Source organism: Aquarana catesbeiana, linkage group LG04 (genome assembly GCF_042186555.1).
Source record: "Aquarana catesbeiana isolate 2022-GZ linkage group LG04, ASM4218655v1, whole genome shotgun sequence".
Classification (NCBI taxonomy): domain Eukaryota; kingdom Metazoa; phylum Chordata; class Amphibia; order Anura; family Ranidae; genus Aquarana; species Aquarana catesbeiana.
The window spans coordinates 130,237,417-130,251,266 of record NC_133327.1 but is presented as its reverse complement, the minus strand read 5'-3'; the positions used below and the strand labels follow the sequence as shown (position 1 = coordinate 130,251,266).

At 44.5% G+C, this 13,850-nt stretch overlaps 1 protein-coding gene across 1 annotated transcript in view; it reads right to left on the bottom strand.

Moving 5' to 3' along the window:
- The window catches only part of GK5 (glycerol kinase 5), a 96,342-nt gene that overhangs the window by 44,443 nt on the left and 38,049 nt on the right, over positions 1-13,850 (bottom strand). The window contains exon 5 of the mRNA XM_073625630.1: positions 5,938-6,069. Within this exon, the coding sequence (XP_073481731.1) occupies positions 5,938-6,069 (132 nt within the window). The remainder of the gene's footprint in view (positions 1-5,937; positions 6,070-13,850) is intronic.

Below are 13,850 nucleotides of genomic sequence, written 5' to 3'. Positions count from 1 at the left end.
AAGCCACTCCTTCGTTATTTTAGCTGTGTGCTTAGGGTCATTGTCTTGTTGGAAGGTAAACCTTCAGCCCAGTTTGAGGTCACTGAGCACTCTAAAGAAGGTTTTCGTCCAGGATATCCCTGTACTTGGCCGCATTTATCTTTCCCTCGATTGCAACCATTTGTCCTGTCCCTGCAGCTGAAAAAACCCCCACAGCATGATGCTGCCACCACCATGCTTCACTGTTGGGACTGTATTGGACAGGTGATAAGCAGTGCCTGGTTTTCGCCACACATACTGCTTAGAATTAAGGCCAAAAAGTTCTATCTTGGTCTCATCAGACCAGAGAATCTTATTTCTCACCATCTTGGAGTCCTTCAGGTGTTTTTTAGCAAACTCCATGCGGGCTTTGCACTGAGGAGAGGCTTCCGTCAGGCCACTCTGCCATAGGTCCCCGACTGGTGGAGGGCTGTAGTGATGGTTGACTTTCTACAACTTTCTCCCATCTCCCGACTGCATCTCTGGAGCTCAGCCACAGTGATCTTTGGGTTCTTCTTTACCGCTCCCACCAAGGCTCTTCTCCCCCGATAGCTCAGTTTGGCCGGACGGCCAGCTCTAGGAAGGGTTCTGGTCCTCCCAAACGTCTTCCATTTAAGGATTATGGAGGCCACTGTGCTCTTAGGAACCTTAAGTGCAGCAGAAATTTTTTTGTAACCTTGGACAGATCTGTGCCTTGCTACAATTGTCTCTGAGCTCTTCAGGCAGTTCCTTTGACCTCATGATTCTCATTTGCTCTGACATGCACTGTGAGCTGTAAGGTCCTTATATAGACAGGTGTGTGTGTGGCTTTCCTAATCAAGTCCAATCAGTAAAATCAAACACAGCTGGACTCAAATGAAGGTGTAGAACCATCTCTAGGATGATCAGAAGAAATGGACAGCACCTGAGTTGCGTGTCACAGCAAAGGGTCTGAATACTTAGAACCATGTGATATTTCAGTTTTTCTTTTTTAATAAATCTGCAAAAATGTCAACAATTCTGTGTTTTTCTGTCAATATGGGGCGCTGTGTGTACATTAATGAGGAAAAAAATGAACTTAAATGATTTTAGCAAATGGTTGCAATATAACAAAGGGTGAAAAATGTAAGGGGGTCTGAATACTTTCTGTCCCCACTGTATAAAGGCAAAAGCCACATAACTACTCACAGTCAACCCACTGCTAAGCTTTGCCTTAAAAATTCCCAGCTGGGCCCAGTTCCTATTAAAAACGGCCGCGGACTCCTTTCATTCCTATAGTTGGTCTGTACACCTGGCAGCCCCAGCCATCCATAGGAGTATGTACCTGGCCATAGGAATGAATGAAGGAAGCAGTATGCACATATAGTACAAGCTGGACATGGCCAAGACTTCTTCTTGGTAAGTATTTAGGTATGCGGCATTCACAGGAGGGGTGGGGGAAGACAAAAGACCACTTCACTTATAGGTGGACAGATTTAAAAGAAGATAATTATACTAAAGTAAATGAAAGGATAAATTCACCTTTGCTATGCGTTATATCCATATTTGAGTTGTAACCTGTAACTCCCCCCCCACTTCTCCCCATGTGACAGTGGGCAGGGATCAATTTTAAAAAAAGCGTGGCCGTGCAGGGCTCCACCCCTACGTCTGCATCATTCATTCACAGCTTCCTGTAAATGAACAAACTACAACGACTATCTGCCATTGGAGCAGTCGGCTTGCAGTTCTCAATAAACTCTGAGGGTGCTGGTGAGCACTCTCATATTTAATTGATCCTTCCTGCTCTTCAGTAATTGTCTGCCCATATGGGAGGTATAGGCAGACAATTATACTGAGAGTTGTTAGGGGCTCCTATGGTTAAAAGAAGAATAAATTCACTTTTTTCTTCAGAAATATGTGCTTTTTTCCCCAAAAGGTGAACTTGGCCTTTAAACTGGCTTAAAAAACAAAAAAATTTTTTTTTGAAAAAAAACGTTTTCCACATTGCTTGTTTTGTCGGAACTCTGGGATTAAGATTGCACTGGAGATATCTCTCTGACATCAATCCACTATGCTTTTCCTTATGTCAGATCAGGACCTAAAATAGAGAACCATCTCAAAGAGAACAGGGGCTTTCCAAGGACAAAATTTTACATCAGCTACAGCTGACAGAACAGAGCAGAAGTTGTATTAGTAATCCAAATTAGTACAGAGACACGAATTACAGTGCAGGAATGTAGAGCCATTGTGTGCACATCAACGGTGACATGAAATAACAATTATATAGTGGAAGCAGCATATAAATTACACAGGATCACTCCACACAAATTTGAAAATTAGCCTTGGAATTCACACGGAGAGGGAAGAAACTCTCCTTGGTCACCGCATCCATATACCTATAGCAGCGGTTTGCTATTCAGCACCTTTATTATTAGTTGTTAAGAAAAACATCTAGTGGTTGATATGAAGGTGCAGTTTTTATTCCCAATCCAGACCTCTTCTGAGATCACTATCTATTTATGGTGTGACACAGGACGGAACATTCAATAACACCTTCCACTCTCCTTTGTCAGCAGGCTGGGTCACATTTATTTCCACTAACAGATGCTTCAGTCTCAACCAGAAAGTATGGCATATGTAAAACGTTAAGGCTCCATTCACACCTGAGTGTACTGGAGTCGCAGGCAGAATTGTCCAATTCTGCTCGCATTTCCAGATTCGCAGCAAAACACACAATGCATTTGCGATGCCTTTATTTCTTGATGGCACCCCAAACGTGGTATAGTTTTGCCACGATTGATCGCAGCAAATATCGCAACGAAAAACACGCCCGACTGCGCCAAAATTTGGTACATGAGCTTCTTTGGCACGTTTTTGGAGTGGAGGGAGGCCCATTCAAATGAATGGTGCCGTTCCAAAAATGTGCTACAAAAACACAAAAAAAATAATAAAAAAACCTGGTGCAGCAGGTGTAGCTGCAGTATGCTTAGGTGTGCATAGAGCCTTAGCAAGGTTATAGTTTACTCTGACCGATATGCTCATGAATGAAATATTTTCAGAGTCAGATAAGCAGAACTCCAGTTAAAACTAACAATAACTGAATGACTAGGAAAGTCTCTGGACGGAGGGTGACTTTTAGAATATACTCCTTCATTCCAGAGATTTAGGGTCAGTTCACACCCTAGAAACATAGTCTGGATGCTTCTCTGCATGCACATTTTTGAAGCCTTCCCATGCGTTTTTGATGCATTCTATCCCCCTCTTTTTTTCTTCACCTTAAATAAGGACGTGTGTTCCAGTGCGTTTTACTGTATTCCAGTACAGTTCAGAAAAAAATGCAGCATGTTCTACTTTATTTTCTGGAACTGGAATGCCCTGGAACTGACCACCACTGGTGTGAACTATGCCATTGAATACCATATAACCTACTATCCATGTGTTATTGATGCAGAAAAAAAAAAAAGGGAACGCAATGGACTGCATGTGGTGTGAACTGGCCCTTACCCCACAGTACTTTTTATGCCACTAGATGTCCTCAGTCTGCTGGCCAGTATTCATATAGAATGAATATTATTATTCAACCTACTTCCTCTGCACCCAGGTCGTCCAGCCCCAGCTTGTGACTGGGCATTGAAAGGGGAAGAGGCACTGTGATGAGCTCAGCTCAGCTCATCTGATCTCACTCTGCCGCCTTTTTTCTATCAGTATGCTTTTTGGTTGGGCTTACTCCTTGTAGTGCTTCTTCCTTTACTGCTCTGTTATTTAGGGACTACAGAAAGCTGATGTGAGGTCAAAATCAGTTACTAACTTGCAATTTAAACAAACATTAATTTAATAATGTAATAATGATTATTGCATTAATTTGTGTCTTTTACATCTGCTTATTATTATTATACGCGATTTATATAGCGCCAACAGTTTACGCATCGCTTTACAATGTATAGGGGGGACAACACAATTACAGTACAGTTCAATACAAAAGGTACAGGAGGGCCCTGCTCGTAGAGCTTACATTCTAAAGGGAGGGGGTGGTGGCACAAAAGGTAATAGCTGCAGAGAATGATTTGATGGGGGTGGCTTAGAATTCAGCTTTTAGGAGGACACCCGGGAAAGAAAACAGTGGAAATCAATGGCTCTAAAACTGAAAGCTGGTAAACAGAAGTATGGGAAGGTCTTTTTTCTTGAATCATACTTACCTGGGGGAGGCGATGCTGCATCTTTCCCCTGTCGGCTCTAACACTGAGAACTGAGCAAACACACACCGCTCACGCGCTCACTGGAGAGCTGGACTGTGGAGGGGCAAGAGGGGCCGGCTCAGGCTCTCAGCAGGTCACTGAGAGGCTGAACCAGGTGCCAGTCCAGGCATGTAGGCGGATCCCAACTATGTGGTTGTGCTCTTTCCTGAGCCTGGACCAGCCCTGTGATGTCAGCCGACAGCGGGCTTCTGGTCACTGGAGAGCAGAACGAACTGCGCTCCTGTAATCCACAGGGGAAGTACAGCTAAATGAGCTTTTGCTGTACTTCTTCTTTAACTCCATCTAATTATATGAAGGACACTAGGGTCATTCAAGTGTTTTGTTTTTTTTTTTTTAAACACAAAACTCTCCTACCTAACCCTTGAGGTGGCTGGGTAGGATGTCCATCTACAAGATAGACATCCTCACTAATCTTTTATACATTTTCCAAACTTAACCAGTCCATGTCCTCCAACAAGGTTTTCGCTCTGTGCGAATGGCCCTGCTTACATATTTGTGGCCCCGAACCCCAGCTCAAGTACATCACGACATACTAGTAAAATAGATAACAGAGGGCAGAGCAGGCCTATCACAGTTGGAATTATACTATAGAGCAGTTGAGCTCTGTAGGGTCTTAGACATGATTGGTCCAAACTGTGGGAAAGTATTGAATGACAAATCACCAATGTTCCTACTTTGGATTTGCCCAGTCCAATGGCCTTGGAGCATTTCCACATACATTGGTCTGTTTACACCAAATGTTTGGTAATCCAGAATTCCATACGGGTATGCATTGCAAACGTTTCTTATGTTGGAGGGAATCAAACCCCTCTGTCGAACAGGCAGTAGGCCCATCTGGGTTTAAATCTCTTACAGATTTTTAACCCCCCGATACTCCTCACCAGGGAAGATGCCTTCACTACCTGCAGCTCTGACATTTTCTAGCCAAGTCTGCAGGGATTGGGCAGCTTCACAGGGAACTGAAATCTTGAAGCCTTTTGCATACGAGACTCAGACTGCCCACATCCTATCCCTGAGTTGTACAACATTCTCCTCTCTGGGGCTTGTCTGAGATTGGGACACCCCATTTCTGAATATGACTGAGATACATCCTTTTTTCAAAACTAGTATAGCTACTCAAGCCCAGGAGGTAAACTTTAAACTTCTGACCAGGTGGTGCAGAAATCCAGCCCTCCTGCATAAAAGTACACTATCAATCCTGGGGCTGGAATTGTGAAGAATTGGGTGGCATAATCCTACATTTGGACCTGTCTTCATACACGACTATTCTGAAATTCCATTTTCCAGCTGTCACCTCATTACAGTTTAAAACCTGCCCAGAAACTCCAGAGGTTGCGCTTTTTTCAATCATACTTGGGTCCGTCGCCCCAAGCAACCGGTCAGTAAGGACCCTTGGATAAACCTAGTCCTTTGCCCTGCATCACAAAGGGACATTATACTTATTTAGAACATATCACTGGGTCTTAAGTAGTGCCCTGGTTTCCACATTGCTAGACTTTCTGGGCTCCTGAGGCACTATTTGCAGTTTGCTGGCATATTGGGTTTGTATAATGTAGCTTCTTTTCATGCAAAGTGTATTGACGTTGTCTGTCTTCCTGTACTACAATGTCATGAAACCCAATATTTAAAAAAATAAATAAATAAAAGTAGACCATAACCATAGAATTAATTCTGGTATAGGCTTTTGCTGGTATCTTCTTCTTACCTCTGGAATATTCTGTAATACCCAGACCAGACGCAAGGAAACATGTTGAGTAGTAAAGTTGATTAAGCTGGCTGCCAGGAATCTTTTTCTTCGAGTGAAGAAGTGAAGGAACTTGCAAGATCCATGAATTGCCTACAAGACAAAAAAGTTACCTGGCTATTTAACCAAATAAAATTGCAAATATTTTTATTTTAGACAATATACCTGTCATGAACACAGAATAAAATTACTTTGCTTGAGAATATCTCATCAAGTAGCTAACCGTTTAGAAGGTCAACTTTTCTAAAGGATGGAACTTGGCTGGTACATACTGCAAAACTCACTTCATGGCTCATGCAGCCAGATGTATACCTTGTAGATGAAACAAAAAAGTGATGTTTTTGTCTTGATACTAACATTACTACACTATGAGGGGTATCTTTGTAGTTTTTCACATTATGAGCGAGGCACAAGCAGAGGTGGACATGTAAGAGTGTCTTAAAGGAACCTAACCCTCACATTTAGAGATTTACTGGGTGAAATCCTGAGAGGGCCCCCAGTGGACAGAGGACTCAGGAGGACACCATATGTGGAGGATTTCACATATATGCGAAGTCACAAGCATAAGGAAGGTAAGAGTTGAGGTGGAAGCAGACTACACAAGGCACAGATATTTGCACAACGGTGATGGGAAGAAGATTATAACACAAGAGACTTTCTTCTATTCATGTTTATTTACTGTATTCAGTCATCCCATTTACCATTCTTATTGTTTTATTGTGTTTCTGTTCACCTAACCACTGAATACAGTGATTACACATCATTAATATTGACATCATATTTAAGGGGATACGAAGACCATCAGTAAGCACATGTTTTTACGTCACAAAGGTTGTTTACACAGGTATAAAAAGCTGTGCAACATCACTTTTTGGTTTAATCTACATTTGTAGAATTGTGGGAACACCATTGGATGTGTGCAGCAACTGTTTAAGCTTATGGTCTGTTTCTGGATAACTCGCATACACTTACAGAAGTAAAGTGGGAGCATGAGAGTATACCTTATGTATAACTTGCACTGATGTGCTTTAGATATGTTGAGTTTCTGACAATCTACTCTGTACTATTTAAATTAAATTGAATCAGGAAATTGTTCATGAATGTGCCCAGACTTTTATTATGTCATTGCATGGTCTCTGCTCTAGAAAACACAGAGAAGTCCATGACAACGCACTGTGTGTGAATATGTGCTCATGTGGTTTTAATTGCCTCAGTTTAAATACCCAATGGGCTAGAAAAGAATGGGAATATTTTCACTGTGAAGCTATACAGATTGACAGATTGCAACTACCGCGTTTCCCCCAAAAAAAGCCCGGGTCTTATATTAATTTTGGCAACAAAAGACCCAGTAGGGCTTATTTTCAGGGTACAGCTTGTCTTCTCTCCCCATCTTCCTCCCTGCCTGTCAGGAATCCCCAGTAAAACTGAGTAGAAGTGCTTGCAGAAATCCACTTCCGTGACCCGCCTGATAGGTCTTCCCCACTCCAAGCACTGTAGAGGGAGGGGGGCCTGAGATCCCTTACTGACAGCTGGAGAGGAGAGGAGAAGAGGAGAGCAGCGGGGGATCAGCTGAGCACTGCTCTGCGCTTCCATGACCCACCTAAGCGGTCTTCTCTGCTCCGGGCACTGCGGGGGGCAGATTCCCCGCTGACAGCGGGGAGAAGAGGAGGAGGGCAGCGGAGGATCAGCTGAGTGCCGAGTGGTGCTGTAACGAAGGTATTTATCACAAATAGATTACAGAAACATACGAAGTTTACATGCTATAATACTGTAATACAGTGCATTTTAGGATTTTACAACCACTTTAAACGTAAGGCTTATTTTTGGGGTAGGGCTTTTTGCAGCCCTCTCTGAAAAATCACAGTAGGGCTTATTATCGGGGTAGTTCTTATTTTCGGTGGCAAATGGTACTAGAGGAGCCATTAAAAGTTCTGAACCATAGTCCTGAAACTTTGGGCACTGGTAATTTATTTGCTCTAATGCTCGTAGTAGGTGATGCTGGGTCTTTTTAAGGGGGAGTTTACACAACATGAATAAGACTACACCAAGGGGGACAAGACCAGTGACTATACTGGGAGAGGTATAGTCAAAAATGTACTTATCCCCTAAAAAGGCACCACAGTCCAGGTAGGTGGAACAAGCAGAATGCAGATTCTGCTTGAGATTGTCATGCCGGGTTCACACATGTGCGGCCACGGGTTCTTGCCTGGGGTCCGGTGAGTTTCTGTACACCATTCATGTGCGATTCAGGCCTGAATTTTAGCCTGAATTCGCACCTGAACCGGACCCAAAGACGCACCAGACCCTTTTTCAAATCTGGACCGCGGCCGCCCCAGAGATGTTGGATGCGGGGATAATAAACAACATCCAAATTAAAAAAAAAAAAAAATTCCCTTTCTCAGTTTAGGCTGATATGTATTCAACATATTTTTGGTAAAAAACAAAAAAAAAAAAAAAAACACGCAATAAGCGTATATTGATTGGTTTGCGCAAATGTTATAGTGTCTACAAAATAGGGGATAGATTTATGGAATTTTTAGTATTCATTTTTTTTTTTAACTAGTTATGGCGGCGATCTGCGATTTTTAGCAGCACTGCGACATTGCGGCGGACAGATCGGACACTTTTGAGACTTTTTTGGGACCACTGACATGTATACAAACGATCAGAGCTAAAAATAGCACACCGACTACTATATAGATGTTATTGGCAGCGGGAAGGGCACTATGGGCTCAACTACGGCGACTCGCCATAGCTGTACTGCGATTGCGCCCCCCCCCACAGTGCCCGCAGCAATCGGATTTGTTACAGAACCGATCAGTCTTCAGGTCCAGGCCAATATTTTCTGGCCTGGATCTGCTACTTGATTCTGGCAAATGAAATGCCTCCCCTGCCTGTGTAATGTAAACACAGGCAGGGGAAGTGATGTCATCTCCTCTCGTGGAACTCTTTTCGGTTCCAGAGAGAGGAGAAAGGATGTCTAACAGTAAGTTGCACAACACTACACTAATACCAGTACACATAGGCACACCTGTCAACCCCCCAATCGCCCCCCAGTTAACCCCTTCACTCCCTGTCAGTGTGTCAAGTGCAGTTTTCAGATTTTTCACTGATCACTGTACTGGTGTCATTTGTGACTAGAGGTCGACCGATATGGGTTTTTCTCTGGCCGATGCCGATATTTAGAAATTGGGGCGGCCGATGGCCGATATATGATGCCGATTTTTGTGGCAGATATTTTAGGCCGATTAAAAAAAAAAAAAAAAAAAAAAAAGACCTCACCCACTCCACTCCTCCCTGCTTGCTCCTGTCACTCTACCACACACTTGATGTCCTCAGTACAGATGGCACTGGTTGGCTTAGGCAGGTGGCACTGGTTGGCTTAGGCAGCTGGCACTGGCAGGTGGCACTGGCAGGTGGCACTGATTAGCAGTGGCACTGGTTTGGACCTGACATGGCAATGGTTGGCACTGGCAGGTGGCATTGTTTGGCACTGGCAGGTGGCGCTGGCATGTGGCACTGATTGGCAGGTGGCCCTGATTGGCAGTGGCACTGACTGGCACTGGAAGGTGGCACTGGTTGGCATTGGCAGGTGGCACTGGTTTGGAACTGGCAGGTGGCACTGGTTTGGAACTGGCAGGTGGCACTGATTTGGAGTGGCACTGGCAGGTGGCACTGATTGGCATGGCACTGGCAGGCACTAGTTGGCACTGGCAGGTGGCACTGATTGGCGTGGCACTGGCGGGTGGCACTGATTGGTGGGGCACTGGTTGGAGGTGGCAGGTGGCACTGGCAGGCACTAGCAGGTGGCACTGGTAGGTGGCACTGACAGATGGCACTGGCTTGCACTGGCAGGTGGCACTGGAAGGTGGCACTGGTTTGGAACTGACATGGCACTGGTTGGCAGTGGCACTGGAAGGTGGCACTGGTTTAGAACTGGCAGGTGCCACTTTTGGCACTGGCAGGTGGCACTGCTTGGCATGGCACTGGTTGGAGGTGGCACTGGGAGGCACTGGGTGGCAGGTAGCACTGACTAGCACTGGCAGGTTTCACACTAAGCCGAGTAACTGTGTGAAACTGACAACAGAGAGATGTCAGAATTGAGATTAATGTCGGGGTGGGTGGGACCCAGCAGCTATCAAACAGCAGCCAATGATTGGGCTGCTTAAGAAAAGGGGCGGGGCCACATACACATAGCAGCCTGCCCAGATCCCATCCCATTGGCTAGTGTTTGATTGCGGCCGGGTCCCGCCCACCCCCGACATCAACCTCAATTCTGACAGATCCCTCTCTCTCTCTCTCTCCTCTGTTACGTGCCAGCTTCACACACTCGGCGGCTCTGGCAAGCACCAAGTGCCGCGCTGAGTGTGGAGAAGGGAGGAGGAACGGTGGGTAATGTTAAATATCGGCCTAATTTTGATAATAATCGGCCGATGCCGATTTATCAAAAATGGCCAAATATTGGCCGATATATCGGTTGACCACTATTTGTGACAATAATCAACATTAGGGCAGTTAGTAGTAGGCCCAGGTACCCCCCCAATAAAGGTTTAACCCTTGATCGACCCCCAGATAACCCTTTAACCCTCTGTCACTAGTGTCACTGATATAGTGTACAGATCTTATTTCTGAACACTGTATTTAGTGTCATGGGTGACGCTTAGCTAGTTACTGTCACCATTTGGTTTTTATAGCGCCAGGGTACCCGCCATATATTGCTGAATAAAGGTTTAACCCCCTGATTGCCTCCCCAGTACAGGTTTTAGCGTCAGGGTCAGCGTCAGCCCCAGGGAGAGTCAGATTAGTGCCAGTAGTGCTAACACCCATGCACACACCATACAACTCCCTTACTAGTATAGTGTTTGAACGGATCAATTTCTTTGATCTGATCAGATCTATACTAGTGTCCCCAGTAGTTTAGGGTTCTGAAAAATGCAGCATTAGTGGGATCAGCCCAGATACCTGCTAGCACCTGCGTTTAGCCCCTGAGCCCAGCCCACCCAAGTGCAGTATCAGTCGAACACTGTCACTTACAAAAACACAACACACATAACTGCAGAATTCGCAGAGTAAGGCCTGATCCCTGTGAACGCTGACAGTTTTTTTGGTAGCGATTGAAACAGGCTCTGACAATCAGGTTTTTTTTTGCCTGTGAGTCGCACTAGTTGTACCTGTAAATTTAGAGGCCACAATGTCCATTAGGAGGTACAGTAGTGAAGAGGCCTACACGTTTCTGAGTATGACAGATGAGAGGGAAAAGGAAGTCACCCATCTGTCAGATTCAGGCTCAGAATACGAACCAGTAGACAGCAGCAGCACCCTGACAGATAGCTCTGATGACGGAGTTGTGGTCCCTGCCAAGGTCAGGTGTACCCGACCCCGTTGTTCTGTTGTTGAGGTGCAAGAACTGCAGGGCTCTCGTATGGAGGAGAGAGCCAGTACTAGTGCCGCTCATCCTTCTGGTGATCTGTCAAGCACCAGCGGCCTAGTACATCCTGGTCATATATCCAGCACTGCAGTAACACGTGGTGACGTGGCGAGTCCCATAAGTACAGTTCAAGCTGGTGCGGTGGCTAGCACGAGTAGTGTCCCGCAGCCACCAAGAAGACAAACACAGGCCAGTCAAGCCCATAGTGCCCTTCCCGCTGCATTTGCCAATCCTAATTGGGAGCCCACCACTTCTGCAGCGCCCGTACTTCCCCCATTCACTGGCCAACCCAGAATTCAGATGGACAGTTGATTTTTTTTCGCCGTTTTTCACGAAAGATCTATTGTGGACCAAAGCAATTTGTATGCTGGTCAATTCATCGCCGCTAATCCCCAGTTGACCCTTGCCAGAGAATGGAAACCCCTTACGGTTTCCGAATTTAAGACCTTTCTGGGCCTATCCCTCCTCATGGGCATAACTAAAAAAGTGAGTTGCGGTCATATTGGTCCACTGACCCAATTTACCATATGCCTGTGTTCTCTACATCCATGGGCAGGACACGACATGAGCAGATCTTGCAGTTCATGCATTTTAATGACAATGAACGCTGTCGTCCTCGGGGTAACCCTGAATCTGATCAGCTCCACAAAATTCGTAAAGCACTTCAACCAACAGTTTGCAGCCTTGTTTACTCCTGATCAAGTTGTCTGCGTTGAGTCCCTGATTAAATTTTCTGGCCGCTTGTCTTTCAAACTGTATCGTCCCAGCAAGCGTGCCAGATATGGGGCCAAGTTGTATAAGCCCAGTGAAAGGGCAACAGGCTATACATATAGTTTTATGGTTTACGAGGGAAAAAGATAGTCAACGTGGAGCCCGGGAACTCCCCAAACTACATAGGGAGCGCTGGTAAGATTGTGTGGGACTTGGTGTCACCCTTATTCGGAAAGGGGTACCACTTGTATGTGGACAATTATTACACGAGCGTGCCACTTTTTAGTCACTTGTTTGATCATGGAATTGGCGCATGTGGCACCGTGTGATCTAATTGTCGGGGCTTACCCCAGCGGCTTGTAAAATCCTGACTTAGGCTGGGGGAGAGAGCCTGCTTGAAGTGTAATAATTTTCTCGCAGTGAAGTGGAGGGATAATTGGAGACCAGAAACCGGAAGCTACGAGCATTTCATGACTTCGGTTTCACCGGATATAAACAGCGCAAATGGGAAATTGGGAGAGCATCTTATCACACCGATCTTGCTGTGGTCAGATGCTTTGAGGGCAGAGGAGAGATCTAGAGTCTAATAGACTCCAATTTTTTTTTTCAAAACAGTACCTGTCACTACCTATTGCTATGATAAGAGATATTTACATTCTCTGTGATAACAATAAAAATTATAAAAAAAAAAAAAAAAAAAAAAAAAAAAAAAAAAAACCTACAAAAAAATTAAAGTAACAGTGTAAAAATAAAATAAAAAAAGCAAAATAAATAAAAAAACACCCATCCCCCCTACTCGTGCGCAAAAGCGAACGCAATCGTCGGTATTATGTAAACCGCAATTGCACCATGCATGTGGGGTATCACCGCGATAGTGAAGTAATTTTAGCAGTAGACCTCCTCTGTAAATCTAAAGTGGTAACCTGTAAAGGCTTTTAAAAATGTATGTAGTTTGTCACCGCTGCACGGTTGTGCGCAATTTTAAAGCATGTCGTGTTTGATATCTATGTAATCGGCATTAATCATCTTTTATATTTTAGCAAACATTTGGGCAATATAGAGTGTTTTAGTGCATTAAAATTAAAAAGAGTGTTTATACCCAAAAAATTGAGTTAGAAAAATCGCTGCGCAAATACTGTGTAAAAAAAAAATTGCAACACTCAAAATTTTAATCCCTTCTCGGAACAAAGCATTATTGTCCCTTACCAATAATGACACCATTATCTTTAAAAATGCCGACAAATGGTTTTTAATCTGTGGGGCCTTTGCTTTAAAAAAAATATATAAATATTGGGGGGGTTCAAAGTAATTTTCTAGCAAAAAAATAATATATTTTCATGTAAAACATGAGGATCTTCTTTTTACATTGGCGATTTCTTTCCCCAGATTCCTAATGCCACTACTTTACTGGAAGCGGCGGTAGCTACTGCTCAGGAAACTCAGGCACTCCCTCGTAGGGAATTTTATCAATGTGCTTAGAGGAGGGGTGATGAGCCCCTATGGCTGTCCCCCAATAGTCTTCTGTGGTACAATAAATCAATGCAAAAGTTGCATATGGATATATATGGGCTAGGTATAGTGTTAAGTATTTGCATCAAATATATCAGGACGGTAGGTTGTCCTCTTTTGCGCAACTGAGGGAGCAGTTTGGCATACCCAGGACTTGGCATTTCAGATATGCTCAGCTGCATTGTGCAGCTGTGACACAGTTTGGGGGGGGGGGGGGGTTTAGGGT